This window comes from Pituophis catenifer, unplaced genomic scaffold, assembly GCF_029215685.1.
Source record: "Pituophis catenifer annectens isolate HBS135680 unplaced genomic scaffold, rPitCat1.0.hap2 SCAF_8, whole genome shotgun sequence".
NCBI lineage: Eukaryota > Metazoa > Chordata > Lepidosauria > Squamata > Colubridae > Pituophis > Pituophis catenifer.
The window spans coordinates 5122066-5141535 of record NW_027256888.1 but is presented as its reverse complement, the minus strand read 5'-3'; the positions used below and the strand labels follow the sequence as shown (position 1 = coordinate 5141535).

The 19470-nt window shown below is 45.6% G+C and overlaps 1 protein-coding gene across 2 annotated transcripts in view; it reads left to right on the top strand.

Moving 5' to 3' along the window:
- The window catches only part of PGM2 (phosphoglucomutase 2), a 29617-nt gene extending 10147 nt beyond the window's left edge, over window positions 1-19470 (top strand). The window contains exons 3-14 of one of the 2 annotated variants that reach the window (XM_070949206.1): window positions 147-253; window positions 1970-2054; window positions 7419-7502; window positions 8622-8815; window positions 9723-9774; window positions 10978-11075; window positions 11651-11831; window positions 12767-12860; window positions 14155-14284; window positions 15343-15532; window positions 16909-17042; window positions 19186-19470. In XM_070949206.1, the coding sequence (XP_070805307.1) occupies window positions 147-253; window positions 1970-2054; window positions 7419-7502; window positions 8622-8815; window positions 9723-9774; window positions 10978-11075; window positions 11651-11831; window positions 12767-12860; window positions 14155-14284; window positions 15343-15532; window positions 16909-17042; window positions 19186-19288 (1452 nt within the window). In that variant the 3' untranslated portion in view covers window positions 19289-19470. Of the gene's footprint in view, window positions 1-146; window positions 254-1969; window positions 2055-7418; window positions 7503-8621; window positions 8816-9722; window positions 9913-10977; window positions 11076-11650; window positions 11832-12766; window positions 12861-14154; window positions 14285-15342; window positions 15533-16908; window positions 17043-19185 lie in introns of both variants that reach the window. The other variant, XM_070949205.1, reaches the window with a different exon arrangement.

Genomic DNA, 19470 nt, shown 5'->3' with positions numbered 1-19470 from the left:
TCCACAATTTTGGCCACTACTGTACTGTGAATGTTTGCTTTTGCACGCTACGCCTTCTCCTCCCAACTGTTCGTCTAGGGAAGGTGTGCCAAAACCAAGACAGCTTAATAAAACTGCTAAAATTGACTGCTTTGTTTTGCTTGTAGGGATTTTGTAGGTATCTGGAAAAGAACATCACTGACCTGAAAAATAGAGGAGTGGTTATAGGCTACGATGCGCGGGCCCATCCGTCAACTGGTGGTAGCAGCAAAAGGTATTCGTCACAATTCTTGCAATGCTTGTATCAGAGTTCCAAGTAACACACCCAACGAAAAAAGACTCCTGAGGCGAAAAGTTCCTCAAAGTTCCATTTTATTAGAGATGTCATATCGGCACATCTGCGAAAACCCGAATCTGAAAGCCCCCAGGTTTTCCCCACCCAAAACATAGTCCCTTTGTACCCACATGTCCATCACATGGTCCAATCAATACGCCGTCCCAACTGGAGATTGGGCCTCCCAGTCACGACACTCCAGGTGCAGGGCAGGATGTCCTTGACTCCCAGAGAAAAGAATGTTGTTATGGCTAGCAATCCCCCCTCCTAGTTTCCCACAGCACTAAGTGTGGCAGCCCTGAAGAAAAAGATGGCCTCCGGGGCTGACAGCTTGTCCAATTAGAGCAGCGGTGTCAAACTCAAGGCCCGCGGGCCGGATCCTTAGGGTGCTTAGATGTGGCCCGCGGGGCCACTCTGGAAACAGTGACTGGCTGCCTCTGCCAGTGAAAACGGAGCTCGGGAGGGCCTCCTGAGTCCCCCGGTTGTTTTCAGTTGTTAATCTTCTTTTTTATTGAATCACAAGGAAATATTATAACTTTTTTAACCTCAGTTCAGTCTACCTTGCAAAACCTTTTTGCCGTCACGCGTCAAAAGCCGGGGGGGGGGAACGTGGGGGGGTCGTGTGCACATATCCATAATGCAATGCCCCCCCATGCGTGCGTCCCCCCCCCCACGCTTCCCCGCACCCTGCGCATCCGCCCATACCCCCACACACACATATGCGTGCACAACCCCTCGCAACCCGTTTTGGGCTCCCTGAAGTCTCCGGAGGCCAAAAACAGCCCATTTCCAGACTTCCGGTAGGCCCATTTTTCACCCTCCCCAGGCTCCGGAAGCTTTCCTGGAGCTTGGGGAAGGCGAAAACGGCCTCCCCCAGCTCTCCGGAGGCCCTCCGGAGGCCAGAAACGGGTCGTTTCCGGATTTCCGGGAGGCCCGTTTTTCACCCTCCCCGAGCCTCCGTGCGAGGCCTGTACTTACCTGTCATCCAAAACGGGCTGTGTGGCGACTCCCGGGAGGGGGGTGGCGGTGTGGGTGGGGCCAGCCTAAAATCAGCTGGACGGCGCACGCGCCTGCGCAGTAAGGGAAACCTAGGGTAACGGTTCGCGTGCCTGCAGAGATGGCTCCGTGTGCCACCTGTGGCACGCGTGCCATAGGTTCGCCATCACGGGTCTAGGCAGTCATTATTCATCTTTACGGGATCTTTAAGGCATCTTTAAAGGATCTGAAAGCTCTTCCAAAGAGGGGAGAGGGTAACCAATGATCCTCTGGGCAATGACGATCCTCTGGAGCGCTGTCCTGTCTGACACTGTGCAATTGGCAAACCATACACAGGTGCAGTAAGTTAAAACACTCATTATATATAAAATATAATGGGGAATATATTCATTTTTTACTAAACGTGTTCATGTTTCAACTAATCAATTCATTGGATTGAGCTGACTTGTTTATTTAGTAATTTTTTCATGCTGCCTATCCTTACCCCCCCCCCCCCCCTTACAAATGTTTAGTTTATAAAACATCAGCTTTTGCTTCTGTTGGGTAAAAAAATAATACGTAAAGCGGCTTCAGGTGCCCACTAAACACAACCGCAAGGGCTAAATTCATGGTGATGGAATTCAAGTTTGACCTTTAATTTCCTTCCTTTCTGGCTGTTAGGTTTGCAAGACTCACTGCCACCGCGTTCGTCACCCAGGGGGTTCCTGTCTACCTTTTCTCCCAGATCACACCAACTCCTTTTGTGGTAGGATTTTTGTTGTGGTTTTTGTCGCTTGTACACGCTTCCGAAGCAAGGCACACACCGTAGAACTGCTTCCGTAGTATCCCCAAAAAACTCTCTATATCTGTTTGATTTCTACAGCTGTCCACCTCAACAAGTCATTTTGCGTGTCATTACAACATAAAAGTGTCTATGAAATCATAAATACTTCCTATACAGGTAGTCCTCAATTTACGGTCAACATTTCAGGCCAAACTTTCTATTGCTAACAAGACATTTGTTAAGGGAGTATTGCTCCATTTTGCGACCTTTCTTGCCCCCGTTAAACGAATCACTGCAGACGTTAAGCTAGTCACACAGTTGTTAGGTGAATCTGGCTTTCCCATTGGCTCGGTGGAAGGTCGCAGAAGGGGATCACTTGACACACACACACCTGGGACGCTGCAACCGTCATGAGTCGATAGCCAAGCGTCTAAATTTTGATCAGGTGACCGTAAAAAGACGGGGCAACGGTCATAAGTGTGAAAAATGGTCTTAAGTCCCTTTTTTTCAGTGTCGTGACTTCAAACGGTCACTCAGTGAATTGTTGTAAGTCGAGGACGACTTGGGGCATTTGAAAAGCATTAACCTCTAGTGAATTTAAGCCTTTGTGGAGACCGACGGGTTGTTAACGTTTGTTGCCTCTGCTTGTTAAAAGTTGTTGCTTTGTATAGGGGTGGGTAACATTGGAAGACAGCGCCCCCCCCACCCCCCCGCCCTCCCCAGCCTGTGTCTTCTCACTTTTGGGAAGGCGGGTAATCCTCTTTTTTTAATATATATATATATATATATATATATTTAAAACAATACATCAAAAAAAAAAAAGAAATAGTCAAACAAATGATTGCGACAGGAACTTTACATGATATTTACACTTTCTTTGGTATGTAGGCTTCAGTCAGATTTAACATATATTAAACATAATCCTGGTTATACTTGACTTTTTGGGCGTCTGTTGTTCAACCAAACGTACCATTTGTCCCAACATTGGAAACACATCGTCTATATCCCTCAAAACCTCTTCCTTTGTTGATCTCCAAAGTCCCAGCCAATATTTCTGCTACTATATCTCTTAACGGCTCCCCCCTTTCTTCCACGACGTTTTGAATCCTCAGATAGAAAGATGATCGTTCCATTTCCAGAAAAATAATTTCCTCTTCCAAGGACCCTGTTCACCGCTATTTGTTCCCTTTCCTCTCCATCTTGTCTTTTCTCACATCGTCCCATCCTCCTTTCAATGTCTTGTATTTTACTCTCCTGTTGCGTCAACACCCCCTGAACACCTTCCAAGCTCTCATTCAACATTTTGATATCATTTCTAACGGCTCCCAGCTCCCCTTTAATATCTGATGTTAAGTCCTCTAAATTTTTAGAAATAACTTCTTGATTTTTGGTCATCACTTCATACATTGCCTGCAGCATGTTCTGTAAGCTTGATAACGATGGTGGTTTCCCTGCAGCAACCATATCATCCAGTGACCTGGCAGACGAAGGCGATGAGGTGGGTGTAGCCGTGATAGCCGTAGCAGCGACCATAGGGAATGTCAAGACTTTTTTCCCAGTTTTTGTGGTTACCACTGATGTTGCCGTTGACATTTTGATTGAAAAGATTTTATCCGATCAATTCCAAAAAAAGGGGGTAATCAAGGGTAAACAAGATTTGAATTAATCAGGTGAGCAGTCTAATCGGTAGTAGGGGTAGTGTCAGCATTCCAAATTAGGTTCTCTTCCAGCGCTGACATGAACGAAATGAAGCAGAGAGCAGAAGCGTTGATTTATTGCTGAGATGAACTTTTACCTAGTTTTCTGTATGCAACAGATAGTGTTACCTGGGTGACGGAGGGTGGGGGGCACATTCCTGTGAAAAGAACGTGCCGGGACGTAGAGATGGATCTGCATGATGGCCAATGGGACATTGGGGTTGGAGAGCGGAAGAGGAGGGGGTTGGAAGTAGGGGCCAGTTTGGCTGCAACCAGAGTTCAGGAATGTCGGATTTTTCTATTCTTAATTAAAATTGATTCATTAGAGACTTTGCGTTTGAGAATGAAGTTTATTTAAGATAGCACCGAAGCCTGACAGGTAGTATTCAATACATAGTTCAGAGAGGAAAGAAAAGTAAAGAGAAAGAAAAAAAAAAGTCCAAAAAATATTACTCGGCAGAATTCTTCTCTTCCTGGAGTTGCTATACACAGGTTATAATAAAGATCTCCACTAGATGGGGGTATAGCGCTATTCTGCACACACACTCTTTAGTAAGCACGTTGAGAGGAAAAGGGGGTGGGGAAAGGGTAATAGATTTCTAGCAAAAAGTATAGCTGTTTGTTCAGTCACAGGTCCTCCCAAATCCTCTATAGAAAATATAAGAAAGGAGCAGGAGATCAACCCAAAATCAATCACACCCTCCACCAGATACAGCTCACAACTCGATCCTTTTCAAATGTTCTATTCAGCCAGCACAGTTCAAAATCGGCTCCACAAGTAAGGAGTGGGACACACGTAGCCGCTATCCCGTCTTTGCTCCAACCACACATAGGGCACTTTTCATAGATCTCACCACCTCAGCATATCCAGTGGGGCTCTCAGAAGAGTCAAAACACCGTCTCCATTAGCTCTTATTTAATTGAAGGTGTAGGGCACCTTGTCCGTCGCGATCAGGTTTCCCTTCCAATATGGGCAATCATCGCTACGGAGCCGCCATTACTGGCGCTGCCTTCTCAGCCTGGGACAGGAGAGATTCACTTTCGCGTGCCGGATTGCCACTCCTAACACGCTCCTAGTTCCTCTCCGCTTGTAGCCGCCTCTCTGGGGCCGGCGGCGGCAAAACAAAGCCGCCCAGGCTAGGAAGTTGGCAAGATCGTGACAGGAGCTAACTCCAAATCCATCTTGCTAGCACAATGACCGGAACCGGAAACCGGAAGGCGGGTAATCCTCCAGTGAAGTGAAGATGTCCCCAGAAGTTAGGGAGGTGAAATTTATCTGGATTCTTTCTCCCAAAGGTGCTTTTTCCATCCTAGGTAGAGGCAGATATTTCTCTCTCTTGGCACAATGAGACTATATCTGCTGAAAAAAAAACCTCCGCATTGGCAACAGGAAAGGAATCCGGCCAGTAAACACACAGCTCCATTCAATTGCCCAGATTCCACCCCAAAAGGGGTGAAATCCAGCAGATTCTGACAGGTTCTGGAGAACCGGTAGCAGAAATTTTGAGTAGTTCGGAGAACCGGCAAAGGCCACCTCTGGCTGGCCCCAGAGTGGGATGGGAATGGAGATTTTGCAATATCCTTCCCCCAGGAGTGGGGAAGGAATGGGGATTTTGCAGTATCCTTCCCCTGGAGTGGGGTGGGAATGGAGATTTTGCAGTATCCTTCCCCTGCCACGCCCACCAAGCCACACCACGCCCACCAAACCAAGACCACAGAAGCGGTATTAAAAATAAAATTGAATTTCACCACTGGATTATGGGGTCATTAAAAGAAGATGGCAGTTAGTGCCATTTTTGCAGATTGTAAAAAGGCTAAACAAGAAGCCTTCCCAAAGGTGGTTTTTTTCTCAAGAGGCAACTGGACTTTCTGGTTTTTTCTCTGAAGACGGTTCACTTCTCATCCAAGAAGCTTCCTCAGTTCTGACTGGATGGTGGGGAATGGAAGGATTTATACTCCTTGCAGACAGCTGATCATTTGCATCCTTTTTAGAGAGTCATTGAGGCCACTTGAAGGTTTGTCTGTGTCCTCAGAGTCACCTCAGGGGACTGCGTTGTGGAGCTGTGCTTTTTGTGGGGTGTTTTCTCCCCTGTGTCTCTTCACTGAAAAAAGCACCTTCAGGACAACGATGACTGTCAGCGTCTCAGCGCTGACATAGAAAAGGGAGGATGAAGCTTGAACTTTTGCCTGCTAAATCCCTTTGAAGATTCGGTCGCCTTGGAGATGAGGAGGAGGGAAGCATTCCTGTGAACTGACGGGAAAAGGAATCAGGAGAGTGACTTGGAAGAGAGCCAATGAGAAGCAGAGAATTGGGGATCGGAAAGGGAGGGATTGGGGGGCAAAGGTCAGTATTGACCGCGAAGAGCCAGGATCCGGTTGCTGTGCTCGAATAAAGAGAAAATTTCCTTAAAGATTGACAGTTTGGAAGTTCATTTATTTTGAGATAGCATCGAAGCCTGACAGATGACCTGGATAACTGAGAATCTCTCTAGACATTTAGCTATGGACTTTGGGATGAATGACCTTCGAATGGTGCGGGAGTATGAACGGATTTCCAGAAAAATTGCAGACTACAGGAACCGTTCGCGCTTCGGTTTGAGATGCAGACAGCACAGACTCGTCCGGAACAGCCTGCATCTGTGTTCGACAGTGAAGGGACACAGGGAAGGAAACATCCTGCAGGAAACACAGCACACAACACACTCCCTTCAGCAGTTCCAAGAAGGCTCCGCCCCCATTTGCGCTACTCAGGTGACTCTGAGGATACAGACAGACCTCCAAGTGGCCTCAGCGGCTCTCTAAAAGGATGCAAATGACCAGCTGTCTGCAAGGAGTATCAATCCGCGGACAGAATGCGGCCGTGCGAGTAATTATGGGAGCAACATGGCGCTCACATGTAACATCTCTTCTACGCGAGTTGCACTGGCTTCTGGTGACCTTCCGAGTGCGCTTCAAGGTGTTAGTTCTTACCTTTAAAGTACTCCATGGTTTAGGACCTGAGTACTTACGAGACCACCTGCTGCAACCGATAACCTCCCACCAACCAATACGCTCTCACAGAGTAGGCCTACTCATAGTACCATCATTAAAACAATGTCGTCTAGTAGTTCCAAGGGAGAGAGCCTTCTCTGTGGGGGCACCTACTCTTTGGAACAAAATACCCCCTGGAATACGAATAATCCCAGATCTTCGCACTTTCCGACGTGCCCCGAAGACCTTTCTGTTTCAACAAGCAGGGCTAGCATAAACACCTAAATTCTATGCCAAGGTCTTAGCGGATACACCAAGTTGACTCAATTTATTATTTACTGTTTATAAAAAAAAATATTGTATGTATATGAAATCTTATTCTGTTCACCGCCCTGAGTCCTTTGGGAGAAGGGCGGTATAGAAATTCAATCAATCAATCAATCAATCAATCAGTAAGTAAGTAAGTAAGTAAATAAATAAATAAATAAATCCTTCCATTCCCCACCACCCAGTCAGAGCGGAAGAAGCTTCTTGGATGAGAAGCGAAACTTCTTCAAAAGAAAAAAACCAGACAGTCCAGTTGTCTCTTGAAAAAGCATCTTTTGGACAACTATGACCGAGAATCTCCATGGACGTCAGCCTTCTTCCTTCTTAATATTTTTCTTCTCGTTTCCTACAGCCATATACGGTAACCCACCTCAAACTTGCTGCTGGAATTATGGTTACTGCATCTCACAATCCCAAACAAGACAATGGTTATAAGGTATTACTTTACATAATTTTCCTAGCAGAAATATCTTGGGATGGATTATAGCATTAGTGGTTAAAGGTGCCAGGCTTGGGAACCAGGAGACAGTGAGTTCTAGTCCCATTTTAGGCATGAAAGTCGGTTGGGTGACTTTAAGCCAAACGCTAGGAGACGGTGAGTTCTAGACCCACCTTAGACACAAAAGCTGACACGGGGATTTTGGGTCAATCACCAGGAGACGGTGAGTTCTAGTCCTGCCTTAGGCATGAAAGCCTATTGTGGCTCCGTTACCGGAGCCTGTGTCATCGTCAGGAGAGGACTCCGAGAGTGAAGGGGAGGAGTTGGCAAGGCCTCCCTCTCCAGGACCCTCCTCTCTGGCAATGCCTTCGGTGTCCGCCGAAGGGCAAGAGATAGGGCCGGGGCCAAGCACGTCCACGCAGCCACAGATGGACAGTGATGAGGGTAATGAGTCTTGGCTGGATCCATGCCAGCGTCGCAGAGATAAGCGCGTGCAACAGAAGAAAAGGCGTGTCCGAGATTAGGCTGAGTCACTGGACCACACTCCACAGGATATAAAAGGGAGCGTGGTGGCCAGTCAAACCTTGTGACGAACAAAGCTGAAAGCTTCCACGCCATTCTGCATTGCCGGACTTTTGCTATAGACTTTGCTGGATTATCTCTGGACTTGATTAACTCCGTAATTATTGAGCTGTTTCTTTTGATGTATCAGAAGTGGGGAGAAGTTATCTCTCCTCTTCGTAAGTAATAAACGCTTGGCAGGCAGCCACTAGGTTGTTGCCAAGTTCCGTTATCATAAGGAAAAGGATTTTGCCGGATGGTTTGGTCTTTAACTCTTGAACGTCTGTTGGTGTGTGTGCGTGTGGTTGGGGACAGAACAAAGCCTCACAGTTGAATTTTGCTGCTGTGGTGTGGAAACTAGCGAGGAGGAAGAAATAGTAGATCCATCTTCTACACCTTGTTGATAAAAATTAGAGGCGTTGTAGAAGTAAATAAAATAAATAAATAAATAGCCTTTCGGTTAATTCCAAGGATGTGAGGGTAAATTTAAATAACATAGGTGAAGCCAAAACATCTGCCAATAAGGAGTAAAAAATAAATCTCCGTGGGTTTTAGGTCTATTGGGAAAACGGCTCGCAGATCATCGGTCCACACGATAGAGGAATCGCCGACGCCATTAATGGGAACCTAGAACCGTGGCCTCAAGCGTGGGAAGATGGCCTCATCGATCAAAGCCCTCTGCTCCATGATCCTTACGCGACGGTTAACAAGGATTACTTCAAAGATATACAGAGGCACTGTTGTCACAGGTGAGCGGCTTGTTTATATTACAGGGAGTCCTCGACTTAACCAACAGTTCGCTCAGTGACTGAAATTACAACGGAAAAAGTGGACTTATGACCCTTTCTCACTCTTATGACCATTGCAGCCTCCCCCATGGTCACAACTTCGGGGATTCGCTTAACAAACGTGGCAAGTAAAGTCGTAAAACGGGGCCAAAACTCGCTGAACAAATGTCTCGCTTAGCAAACATAAATGTTGGGCTCAGTTGCGGTTGTAAGTTGAGGACTACCTGTATTTATTCCAGGTTTCATTTATGGGGCCGCCCAGCTCAAGAAGTAACATTGGTGGAGAACAAAAGTGGAAAAAACAAAGTAAAAATGGTTTCAATCATTATACTATTTTAAAATTCATGGCTGCCAAGGAATACCACAGCCCAAATCACTAACACAGTTAGTTCTCGTCTTAAAGATCACAATTGAGCCCAAAAGTTCTGTTGCTAAGTGAAACATTTGTTAACTGAGTTTTGCCCCATTTTATGACATCTCCTGCCACCGTTCTTAAATGAATCACTCCGGTTGTTAAGTGAATCTGGCTTCCCCATTGACTTGGCTTGTCAGACTGTCGCCAAAGGGGATCATGTCTGCAACCGTCATAAGTATGAGTCAGTTGCCAAGCATCCGAATGTAAATCCTGCAGCGGTCGTAAGTGTGAAAAACAGGTCATCGGTCACTTTTTTTCAGTGCCGTTGTCATTTCAAAGCATCACTAAATAAACCGTTGTTAAGTCGAGGACTAGCTGTACTGAATTGAGTAACTATTGAATAACTATTGACTAGCGTGTAACCAAGTGTTCCATAATCCCCCCTTTTTTTGTTATTCCTTGCGGCAGACGATCTGCTACCAGCTAAATGTCGTTCGTGTTACTTGATTTCAGGGATATAAACAAGGAGACCAAGTTGAAATTCGTTCACACCTCTGTCCACGGGGTAGGCCACGAGTTTGTGCAGTCGGCCTTTAAGGCGTTCGACTTTAGCCCTCCGTTCGCGGTGCCTGAACAGAAGGACCCCAATCCAGAGTTTCCCACCGTAAAATACCCAAATCCAGAGGAAGGGAAAGGTGTACTGGTAAAACATGATTTGGTGCATTTTCTTCCATCTTCACTTCGTCTCCTGTCCCTTCGGACATTTCTTGGCAACTAAAGCGTAGTTCTAAATGCCGACATTCTTTCAAGCTTGCATACGCTTGCAGATTTCAAAAAGGCTAGTCAATTTCTTCGCTTCTTCTGGCTGCTAATTTCCCAGCAGTTTGCAGGCAGGGATTTTCAAAATGTGACTCGTTCATTTTTGTTTTGCCATTGAACGAGATCGAGCTTCCAAAATCTTTTGCGCTTCCAAAATCTTTTGCACTTCTTCCTCATGACTTTGGCATTGTGATCTAGACTTCTAGAGCTTTGTAGTAAACCAGGAGTGTCAAACTCAAGGCCCGCGGGCCGGATCTGCCATCGCGGGGTGTTTAAAACTGGCCCATGGGGCTGGCCTGGAAATAGCAAAGGACCGGCCCACAGTGCCTACGGCAGCCAAAACGGAGTGCGACCAGGGCCTCCCGTGCCCCGTTTTGGCCACCGAAGTGCTGCAGGAGGCTGTCCAGGCTGAAAACGGGGCATGGGGAGGGGACTGCATGCTGTCCCACCGCGGATCATTTTGGCCATCAGGGTGCTGCAGGAGGCGTCCGTCCTGTCTCCGCCCTCCCCCTCCCCCCAGCCGGCCCACTGAGGAGAACTACAATGCTGATCCAGGTCTTGAAGAAATCCAGTTTGACACCCTGCATTAAGCTGTCGGAAGTCTAGGACAATTCGCCATGGTCCAGGCTCACTGTGGGACAAGTGTTACACTAATATCAAAGAAATGGCGGAATAGAATCGTTTAAAAAGGATGCAAAAGGAGGGACAGAGTGAAACGGGAATGACAAAAATTGAAATAATTTTTTAATTTAAATTAAAAATTTAAATTTAATTTAATTTAAATAATTAAATTGAATTGCTGAACTGTCCCCCAGCGAGTTGATTGTGGCAAGACGGCTGCGGTGAATTGTCCCACTCCGACCATCCATGCTTATTTTGGTGGGGGTAGAAGATTTGTTTGTTGGTTTTATTTCAAAGGATAATTTGTGCCGGGTTTTTTTCCTTCCAGACACTCTCTTTTGCTCTGGCTGATAAAAAAGACGCTCGGGTTATTTTAGCCAACGATCCGGATGCCGATCGGCTTGCTTTGGCCGAGAAACAAGGAAGGTTAGTTTGTCGATTACCAAACTTGATTTTTTTCTTTGCTTGAGGGGACTACCTGAGAAGTATTAAATCGATTTTTTTTTTAAGAAAAGTGTAATTTTTTTTTAAACTATTCAAATACTGTTTTGTTAGAGCCCATGTTCGCTCTAGGTATGATAAATTGCCACAGTGAATAACATGTAAAAAGACAGGGGCGGCATATAAATCTAATATGGGTAGTCCTCGAATTGTGACCACAATTGAGCCCAAACTTTCCATGGCTAAGTGAGACATTTGTTAAGTGGGTTTTGCCCGATTTTGTCCCAAAGGTGCTTTTTTCAAGAGGCAACTGGACTTTCTTGTTTTTCTCTGAAGACGTTTCGCTTCTCATCCAAGAAGCTTCTTCAGCTCTGACTGGATGGTGGGGAATGGAAGGATTGATACTCCTTGCAGACAGCTGGTCATTTGCATCCTTTAGATTCTTCTATGCATTCTTTTTTTTTTCTATTTCTTTTAATGCAAATTAAAAGTTTTGCTGACATATTTAAGTTGTGAAGTTGCTACCTCCTAACCATTGAAAGCCTCTCTTATCTTTGCAGTGGCGAATGGAAAGTGTTTTCCGGCAACGAATTTGGAGCTCTTTTAGGCTGGTGGCTGTACACATGCTGGAAAAATCAAAATCAGACTCCGAATGCCATTAAAGACGTATATATGTTATCGAGCACCGTGTCCTCCAAAATATTACGAGCAATCGCTCTTAAGGAAGGTTTTCATTTTGAGGTAAGGGTCAAGCCCCTTTCGGTTTCCCTTTGCAGGCGGTCCTCGGCTTACAGCTACAATTGACCCACCCGAATTCCTGTTGCTAAGTGAAACATTTGTCAAGTGAGTTTTGCTCCCTTTCACCACCTTCCTTGCCACCGTGGTTGAGTGAATCACTGTGTCAACTCACAAAGCATCCCTGGCCTGCTCCCGAGTTGCCATAGGCAGAGGGGATGGGAAAACTAACTTTGCACCTGTGGCGAGGCAGCACATCAGTCAAAACAAAAGCACATTCCAGCCATATCTCTGTCAAGGCATCTCCGTGGTTAGCCACAGTGGCCAGAGGGGAGTGATCTCTACAACCCTTGAAATTGCTTCCTTGGAGAATGTGGCTGATGACACACCTTGGGGGGAAACAAGGTCAGAGCCAGAATGTAAATTACGTGGGGTCAGAGTTGGCTTCACTTGGAACGTGCCAACATGAAGCTCCTAATAAATAACTGGATTTCTTTTGAAGCTTGGCTCGAGGCTCATGATTTAATTAGGGCATCGATGGGAAACCTGACAACAAGGCAACTCTGACCCCACATAATTTACATTCCGGTTCTGACCCTGTTTCCCCCGTCCCCCCAAGGTTGCTAAGTGTGAAAAATGGTCGTAGGTCTCTGTTTTCAGTGCCGTCGTAACTTCAAATGGTCACTAAATAAACTCCTGTAAGTTGAGGACTGCCTGTAGTAATGTTGCTGTATGTAGTGATGTCACTTGGCCCCATATTTCTAATGTCGCCTAGAAGCGAATAAATGTATAGGCATACAGTACATCAGAAATACGGAGTCGAGTGACATTACCACATACAGCAACAGCAATATTATTATAGGTAGTAGTAATAAATACATTTAAAAGAAAATTCCTCTTCTGTTCTCATATACCTTTTCATTGAACCTTGGTCAATACAGGAAACATTAACAGGATTTAAGTGGATGGGAAATCGAGCCAAGGAGCTGATGGACCAAGGAAAAAATGTCTTATTTGCTTTTGAAGAAGCCATCGGTAATATGCTTCTCCTTATTAAACAATTAAAGGAACATGGATATATTCTATATATTAATTGTTAATTGTTCTCACTGTCAGGAAGTTTCTCCTTAATTCTGGGTTGCTTCTCTCCATTATTTCTTGTGCTGCCCTCTGGTGCTTTGGAGAATAATTTGACCCCCTCTTCTTTGGGGCAGCCCCTCAAATACTGGAATATTGTTATCATGTCGCCCCTAATTCTTCTTTTCTTTAACCCAAATCCTGCAACCGCTGTTCCTATGTTTTAGTCTCCAGGCCTTTTGATCATCTCAGTTGCTCTTCTTTGCACTTTTTCCAAAGTCTCAACATATTTTGTCGGAGTTTGTTGCAGCACACACAGTCAGACAGGATTCAAAACGTCTTTATATATATAACAACGCATAAGGCGTACAATACCCTTGTAGGTTTTTTCCACGTTGTAGAGAAGGGAAAACAGCTAGTACGAACACAGCACAAAATGGAAGCACAAAATGGAGGAGGCAAAATGGAGGAGAGAGAAGCTAGTGCCATCAAACGTATATACAGAACAGTTAAGCCACGCCCAGGCTCCAAACTGTCTCTTATGGCCCCATACCAGGGGTGAAATCCAGCAGGTTCTGGAGAACCGGTAGCGGAAATTTTGAGTAGTTCGGAGAACTGGCAAATGCGACCTCTGGCTGGCCCCAGAGTGGGATGGGAATGGAGATTTTGCAATATCCTTCCCCTGGAGTAGGGAGGGAATGGGGATTTTGCAGTATCCTTCCCCTGGAATGGGGTGGGAATGGATATTTTTCCTTCAAGAGTGGGGAAGGAAAGGAGATTTTGCAATATCCTTCCCCCAAGAGTGGGATGGGAATGGAGATTTTGAAATATCCTTCTCCCAGGAGTGGGGAGGGAATGGAGATTTTGCAGTATCCTTCCCCCTGGAGTGGGTTGGGAATGGAGATTTTGCAATATCCTTCCCCCAGGAGTGGGGAGGGAATGGAGATTTTGCAGTATCCTTTCCCTGCCATGCTCACCAAACCACGCCCACAGAACCAGTAGTAAAAAAATTTGAATTTCACCACTGCCCCATTCAACAAATACTATGTTTCAGTTACCAAACAGTCCCCGTTGACTGACCTGTTGCTATGCCCTATTCCAGTCTATGAATATTCATACTCTGACATATTTTTTGTAGTATGGCGACCAAAATTGGTAATAATAACCATGTTGTGTGCCTTTTTGCATTTGATCACTTGTATCGGAGTAGTTTTGCAAACAAAGTTTGTTTTTTTTTCCTGTAAACTTTCAGGCTATATGTGCAGCCCCGTTGTACTGGATAAAGACGGCGTGAGTGCAGCCGTCATAACCGCAGAAATGGCTAGTTTTCTGGCCACAAAGAACGTAACTCTGTCTCAGCAGCTGAAAAACATTTACACAGAGTAAGTATAACTTAATGAAACAATGAGTGCTTTTTTTAAAAAAAAAAATTTAAGGTACAGGTTAGTCCTCGACTTACAGCAATTCATGCGGTGACCATTCGTAGTTACAATGGCACTGAAAAAAGGAACTTATGACCGTTTTTCACACTTATGACCGTTGCAGCATTCCCAAAAGTCACGTGATCAAAATTTAGATACCTGGCAACTGACTCGTATTTATGACGGTTGCGGGATCGCACGCTTCCCTTTTGCGACCTTCTGACAAGCAAAGTCGATGGGGAAGCCAAATTCACTTAATGTTGTGGTCCGCCAGCAGCCTGCAGAGCTGGCAGCGGAGTCAGACAGTGAGGAGGCTGGGGAGGAACATGGGCCAGTGAGGGGGGAAGGCTCGGACGAGGGCTCTGCGTCGGAGGCAGAGATGGGGCCAGGGCCATCTGGGAGTTATGCGCGGACTCCGGAGCATCCAGAATCAGACAGCAGAGAGCCAGAGGAACAAGAGGAGCCTGTTCCTAGTGCGCGCATGCGCAGAGCTGCCAGAAGGCACAAACAGTTAAAACTAAAGGGACGACTCGGGAGTAAGGCCTGGAGATGATTGGCCTCTCCCATAAGGCTTAAAAGAGGAACAAAGGCATGTGGGTCCTTTGCTGGAAAGCAACGTTGTTAATTCTGTTCCCAGTCGGCATCTCTGTTTGATTCTGGACTCCGTGTGGCTTTGCCAAGTAGGTCTTTAGCAGAGTGTTAAGGGAGATAAAGGTGGGTGATTATCGCGAAGGACTTCTCTCTAAGGACTTTTTGCAATTAATTGGGACTCAGCTGTGAATGAACGTAATTCACAGCTGTTGCAATAAAAGAGGTCTTTCGGACTATTTGTGTATTTTAATGACTCAGGAAGCCTAGGTCACAACACTTAACAACCTTGTGACTAACTTAAGAACGGCAGCGATTCACTTAACATCAGTGGCAAGAGAGGTCGTAAAATGGGGCAAAACCCACTTAACAAATGCAATGTGAAGGCCACGGGTGGTTCAAAGTTTTTCCTGCTTTGTCTTTTTATATAGATACGGTTATCATATCACCAAGTCTTCCTATTTTATCTGTCACGATCAGAAGATCATCACGGCTCTGTTCGAGAAGCTTAGGAATTACGAGGGGAAAAATACCTACCCCAAAACCTGTGGGAAATTTGCAGTCTCTGGAGTCAGAGATCTGACGACCGGCTACGACAGTAACCAGGATGATAAAAAAGCAGTAAGTAGCTGGCCAGGTTTTCCACTGTGAAATCTTGGGGGTTTATTTATTTTTTTTTTCACTGCACATTCATTCTTTCTCTCCTTATCTCGAAGGTACTTTTTCAAAAGGCAATTTGGGATTTTTTTTTGTTTTGCGTGACCTTGGTATAAAAAGAAAGAAAAATAAATTACCGTATTTTTCAGACTATAAGACGTACTGGAGTATAAGGCCAAAAATGGGCCCGTTTTTTGTGAAAACGGGATACGCAGAGGGTTTGGGAGGGTTATGGGCCTCCCAAGCCCCCCAAACGTTGCATTTTTGCCCTCCCCAGCCCTCAGGAGCACTCTGCAGGCCTCCCAAACCTCTGTTGCGACCTAGGCTTCCTGAGTCATTAAAACACACGAGTAGTCCCAAAAACCTCTTTTATTGCAACGGCTGTGAATTACGTTCATTCACAGCTGAGTCCCAATTAGTTGCAAAAAGTCCTTTGGGAGAAGTTCTTTGGGATAATCAACCCTTATCTCTCTTGACACTCTGCCAAAGGCCTACTTGGCAAAGCCACACGGATTCCAGAATCAAACAGAGATGCCGACTAGAAACAGAATTAACAATGTTGCTTTCCTGCAAAGTGCCCACGTGCCTTTGCTCCTCTTTTAAGACATATGGGAGGGGCCAATCATCTCCAGGCCTTATCCCCGAATCATCCCTTTTGTTTTAACTGATTAGCAATCAGTTGGAGACAGTGAAGATATGGAGATCATGACCAGGGGTGCTATTCAGCAGGTTGTGACAGGTTCTGGAGAACCGGTAGCAGAAATTTTGAGTAGTTCGGAGAACCGGCAAATACCACCTCTGGCTGGCCCCAGAGTGGGGTGGGAATGGAGATTTTACAATATCCTTCCCCCAGGAGTGGGGAGGGAATGGGGGTTTTGCAGCATCCTTCCCCCAGGAGTGGGGTGGGAATGGAGATTTTGCAATATCCTTCCCCCAGGAGTGGGGAGGGAATGGGGATTTTGCGGTATGCTTCCCCCATTAGTGGGGAGGGAATGGAGATTTTGCAGTATCCTTCACCCAGGAGTGGGGAGGGAATGGGGATTTTGCAGTATCTTTCCCCTGCCACGCCCACCAAGCCACACCACGCCCACAGAACCGGTAGTAAAAAAAAAATTGAATTCCACCACTGATCACGACTGTAAGGAGATCCTATGAAGGCACCTGTGTCTACAAATTCTTTTCCGGAATCTTCTTACGATAACGTTGGAGGCCGCCTTCTCCTATGTCACGCCTCTTCTTTTTTCCTCAGCGGGTCACGTCTGACTTGTCCCGTGGTTTTCACGCGTGAACATGTCACAGGCTCTGGTGAAATAGGTTTCTTTTGACTTTTCTGCTCTCAGGTGCTCCCCACGAGTAAAAGCAGCCAAATGATAACGTTTACCTTCAGTAACGGAGGTGTGGCTACTATGAGAACCAGCGGGACCGAACCCAAAATCAAATATTACGCCGAACTTTGTGCACCTCCCGGAAACAGGTATAGTTCGGACTTCTTTTCTTTTTCTCAAAAAAATAGGAAATAACTGATTAAAATTTGCATTTTCCTAACTCCGTGAAATTGGACTTTGGTTATCCGAAATACAGGTAATCCTCGACTTACGACCACAATGGAGCCCAAAATGTCTTTTGTTAAGTGAGATGTTTGTTAAGTGAGTTTTGTCCCATTTTTACGACCTTTCTTGCCGCCGGTGATAAGTTAATAATAACTCGGTTGGCAGGGGTGAAATCCAGCAGGTTCTGACAGGTTCTGGAGAACCGGTAGCGGAAATTTTGAGCAGTTCGGAGAACCGGCAAATACTACCTCTGGCTGGCCCCAAAGTGGGGTGGGAATGGAGATTTTGCAATATCCTTCCCCCAGGAGTGGGGAGGGAATGGGGATTTTGCAGTATCCTTCCCCTGCCACGCCCACCAAGCCACACCACGCCCACCAAGCCACGCCTACAGAACCGGTAGTAAAAAAAATTGGATTTCACTACTGCCCGGTTGTTAAGTGAATCTGGCTTCTCCATTGCTTTTGCTGGTCCAAAGGTCGCAAAAAAGGGGATCATAAATATGAGTGCGACGGCCAAGCATTTGAATTTTGTTCACATGATCGCGGAGAGGCTACCAGTGTGAAAAAACGGTCACAAGTCACTTTTTCCAAAGTGTTAACTTCAAACCATCACTAAATGAATTGTTTTAAGTCAAGGACCACCTGTACATCACAGAAGGCAAATTCCGATATCTTATTCATTACGAATTGTGTTTCAAATGAAATACCTACCTTAAAAATAAATACATACAAATAACAAAACACAGATACAATGCATGCATATATGTGATTCAGTCTTTGATTTATTTAACTACTCAGGTCACCTGAGTGAGTAGGGTGGGGTGGGGGGCTAACGATAAAATAAATTTAATCTGGCACCACCAAAGAAAAGTTACGCTATTGGATCTCCTTCAGCAAATCATTTCATATTTCACCTTTGTGTAACGACTGGGATTAGTAAGACAGGAAGTAATGAGCTAATTTATTCCACCTTCCACTTTTTGGAGGATGGGTGGAATTCGAATGTTATTATTAGATTTATATTTTTCTATCCTGCCTTTATTACTTTAGAAGCAACTCAAAACGGCAAACATATCTAGTACTTCTTCCTTTTTTGTGAGGTGGGTTGCGCTGAAAGAAAGCGATTGGCCCCAAAAATCACCCAATCAGTTTTTATACTTCAAGTAGGACTAGAATTCACCGTCTCCTGGTGATTGGTCCAAAATCACCCAATCAGCTTTCACGCCTAAGGCAGGACTAAAATTCATCACCTTATGATTGGCCAAAAGTCACCTAACCAGTTTTAATGTCTAAGGCAGGACTAGAATTCACCGTCTCCTGGTGATTGGTTCAAAATCACCCAATCAGCTTTCATGTCTAAGGCGGGACTAAAACTCACCATCTCTTGATGATTGGCCCAAAGTCACCTAACCAGTTTTCATGCCTAAGGCAGGACTAGAATTCACTAGTCTCCTGGTTTCTGGCCTGATGCCTTAACCATTACACCACAATAGCTCTAGACCACGGATGTCAAACTCAAGGGCCGCATCAGGGCTGTGGTTGACCTTGGGTGGGGATGGGGGGGGCGACTGGGTGGGTGTGGCCAACTGGGTGGGTGTGGCTAGCTTGACGCCACTCCCCAAACTGCTGCCATGTTTCCTCATGTTTCCAGACTGGGCTGAAGCCACACTGGCCTGATGTTTCCTCTTCACATTGGGTAGACCGGGCCGAAGCCACGCGGGCCGACCCCTTACATTTTCCAGGACGGCTCTGCAGATCATATCCGACCACATTGCCAGCCGGATGCATCACAGGGGCCTTAGATTTGATACCCCTGCTCTAGACCAAATACCATAAAGAACAAAGTTAGAATCTAATTGAGTTGTGAAAGAGCCACATGCGGCTCCAGAGCTGCAGGTTGCTGACTCCTGAATTAGACCGTGGCTAGGAGAGTCATCCGATAGGCTTTAGATCTAACAACCCTAAAACACACTGCGGCCATTCCTTACAAAGAACTAAAAATCTCTCTGCATTGGAGAGCCTCTATAAAGCGAAGCTGAAATCTTACTACGCCTTGTCTCTTTTTTAGTGATTTTGAAAAGCTGAAGCAAGAACTGGATGAACTGACCGGCGCTCTTGAAAAATATTTCTTTGAGCCAGAGAAGAACACGCTGCAGCCCAAACCAGAGTGATGACATCCGCACTTCTTTTGAATCTGTGCATTCTTAAATAAAATGCATAAAGCGGAGGGGAAAAAAGGAAATTTAATTTCTTTACAGAATGACTTCGCATAACTTGATTGTCACTTCAAATGTACACTAATCGGCATACGTTAAAATGAAATTTCATTGCATGCAGCTCTCTAAAGGGTCAA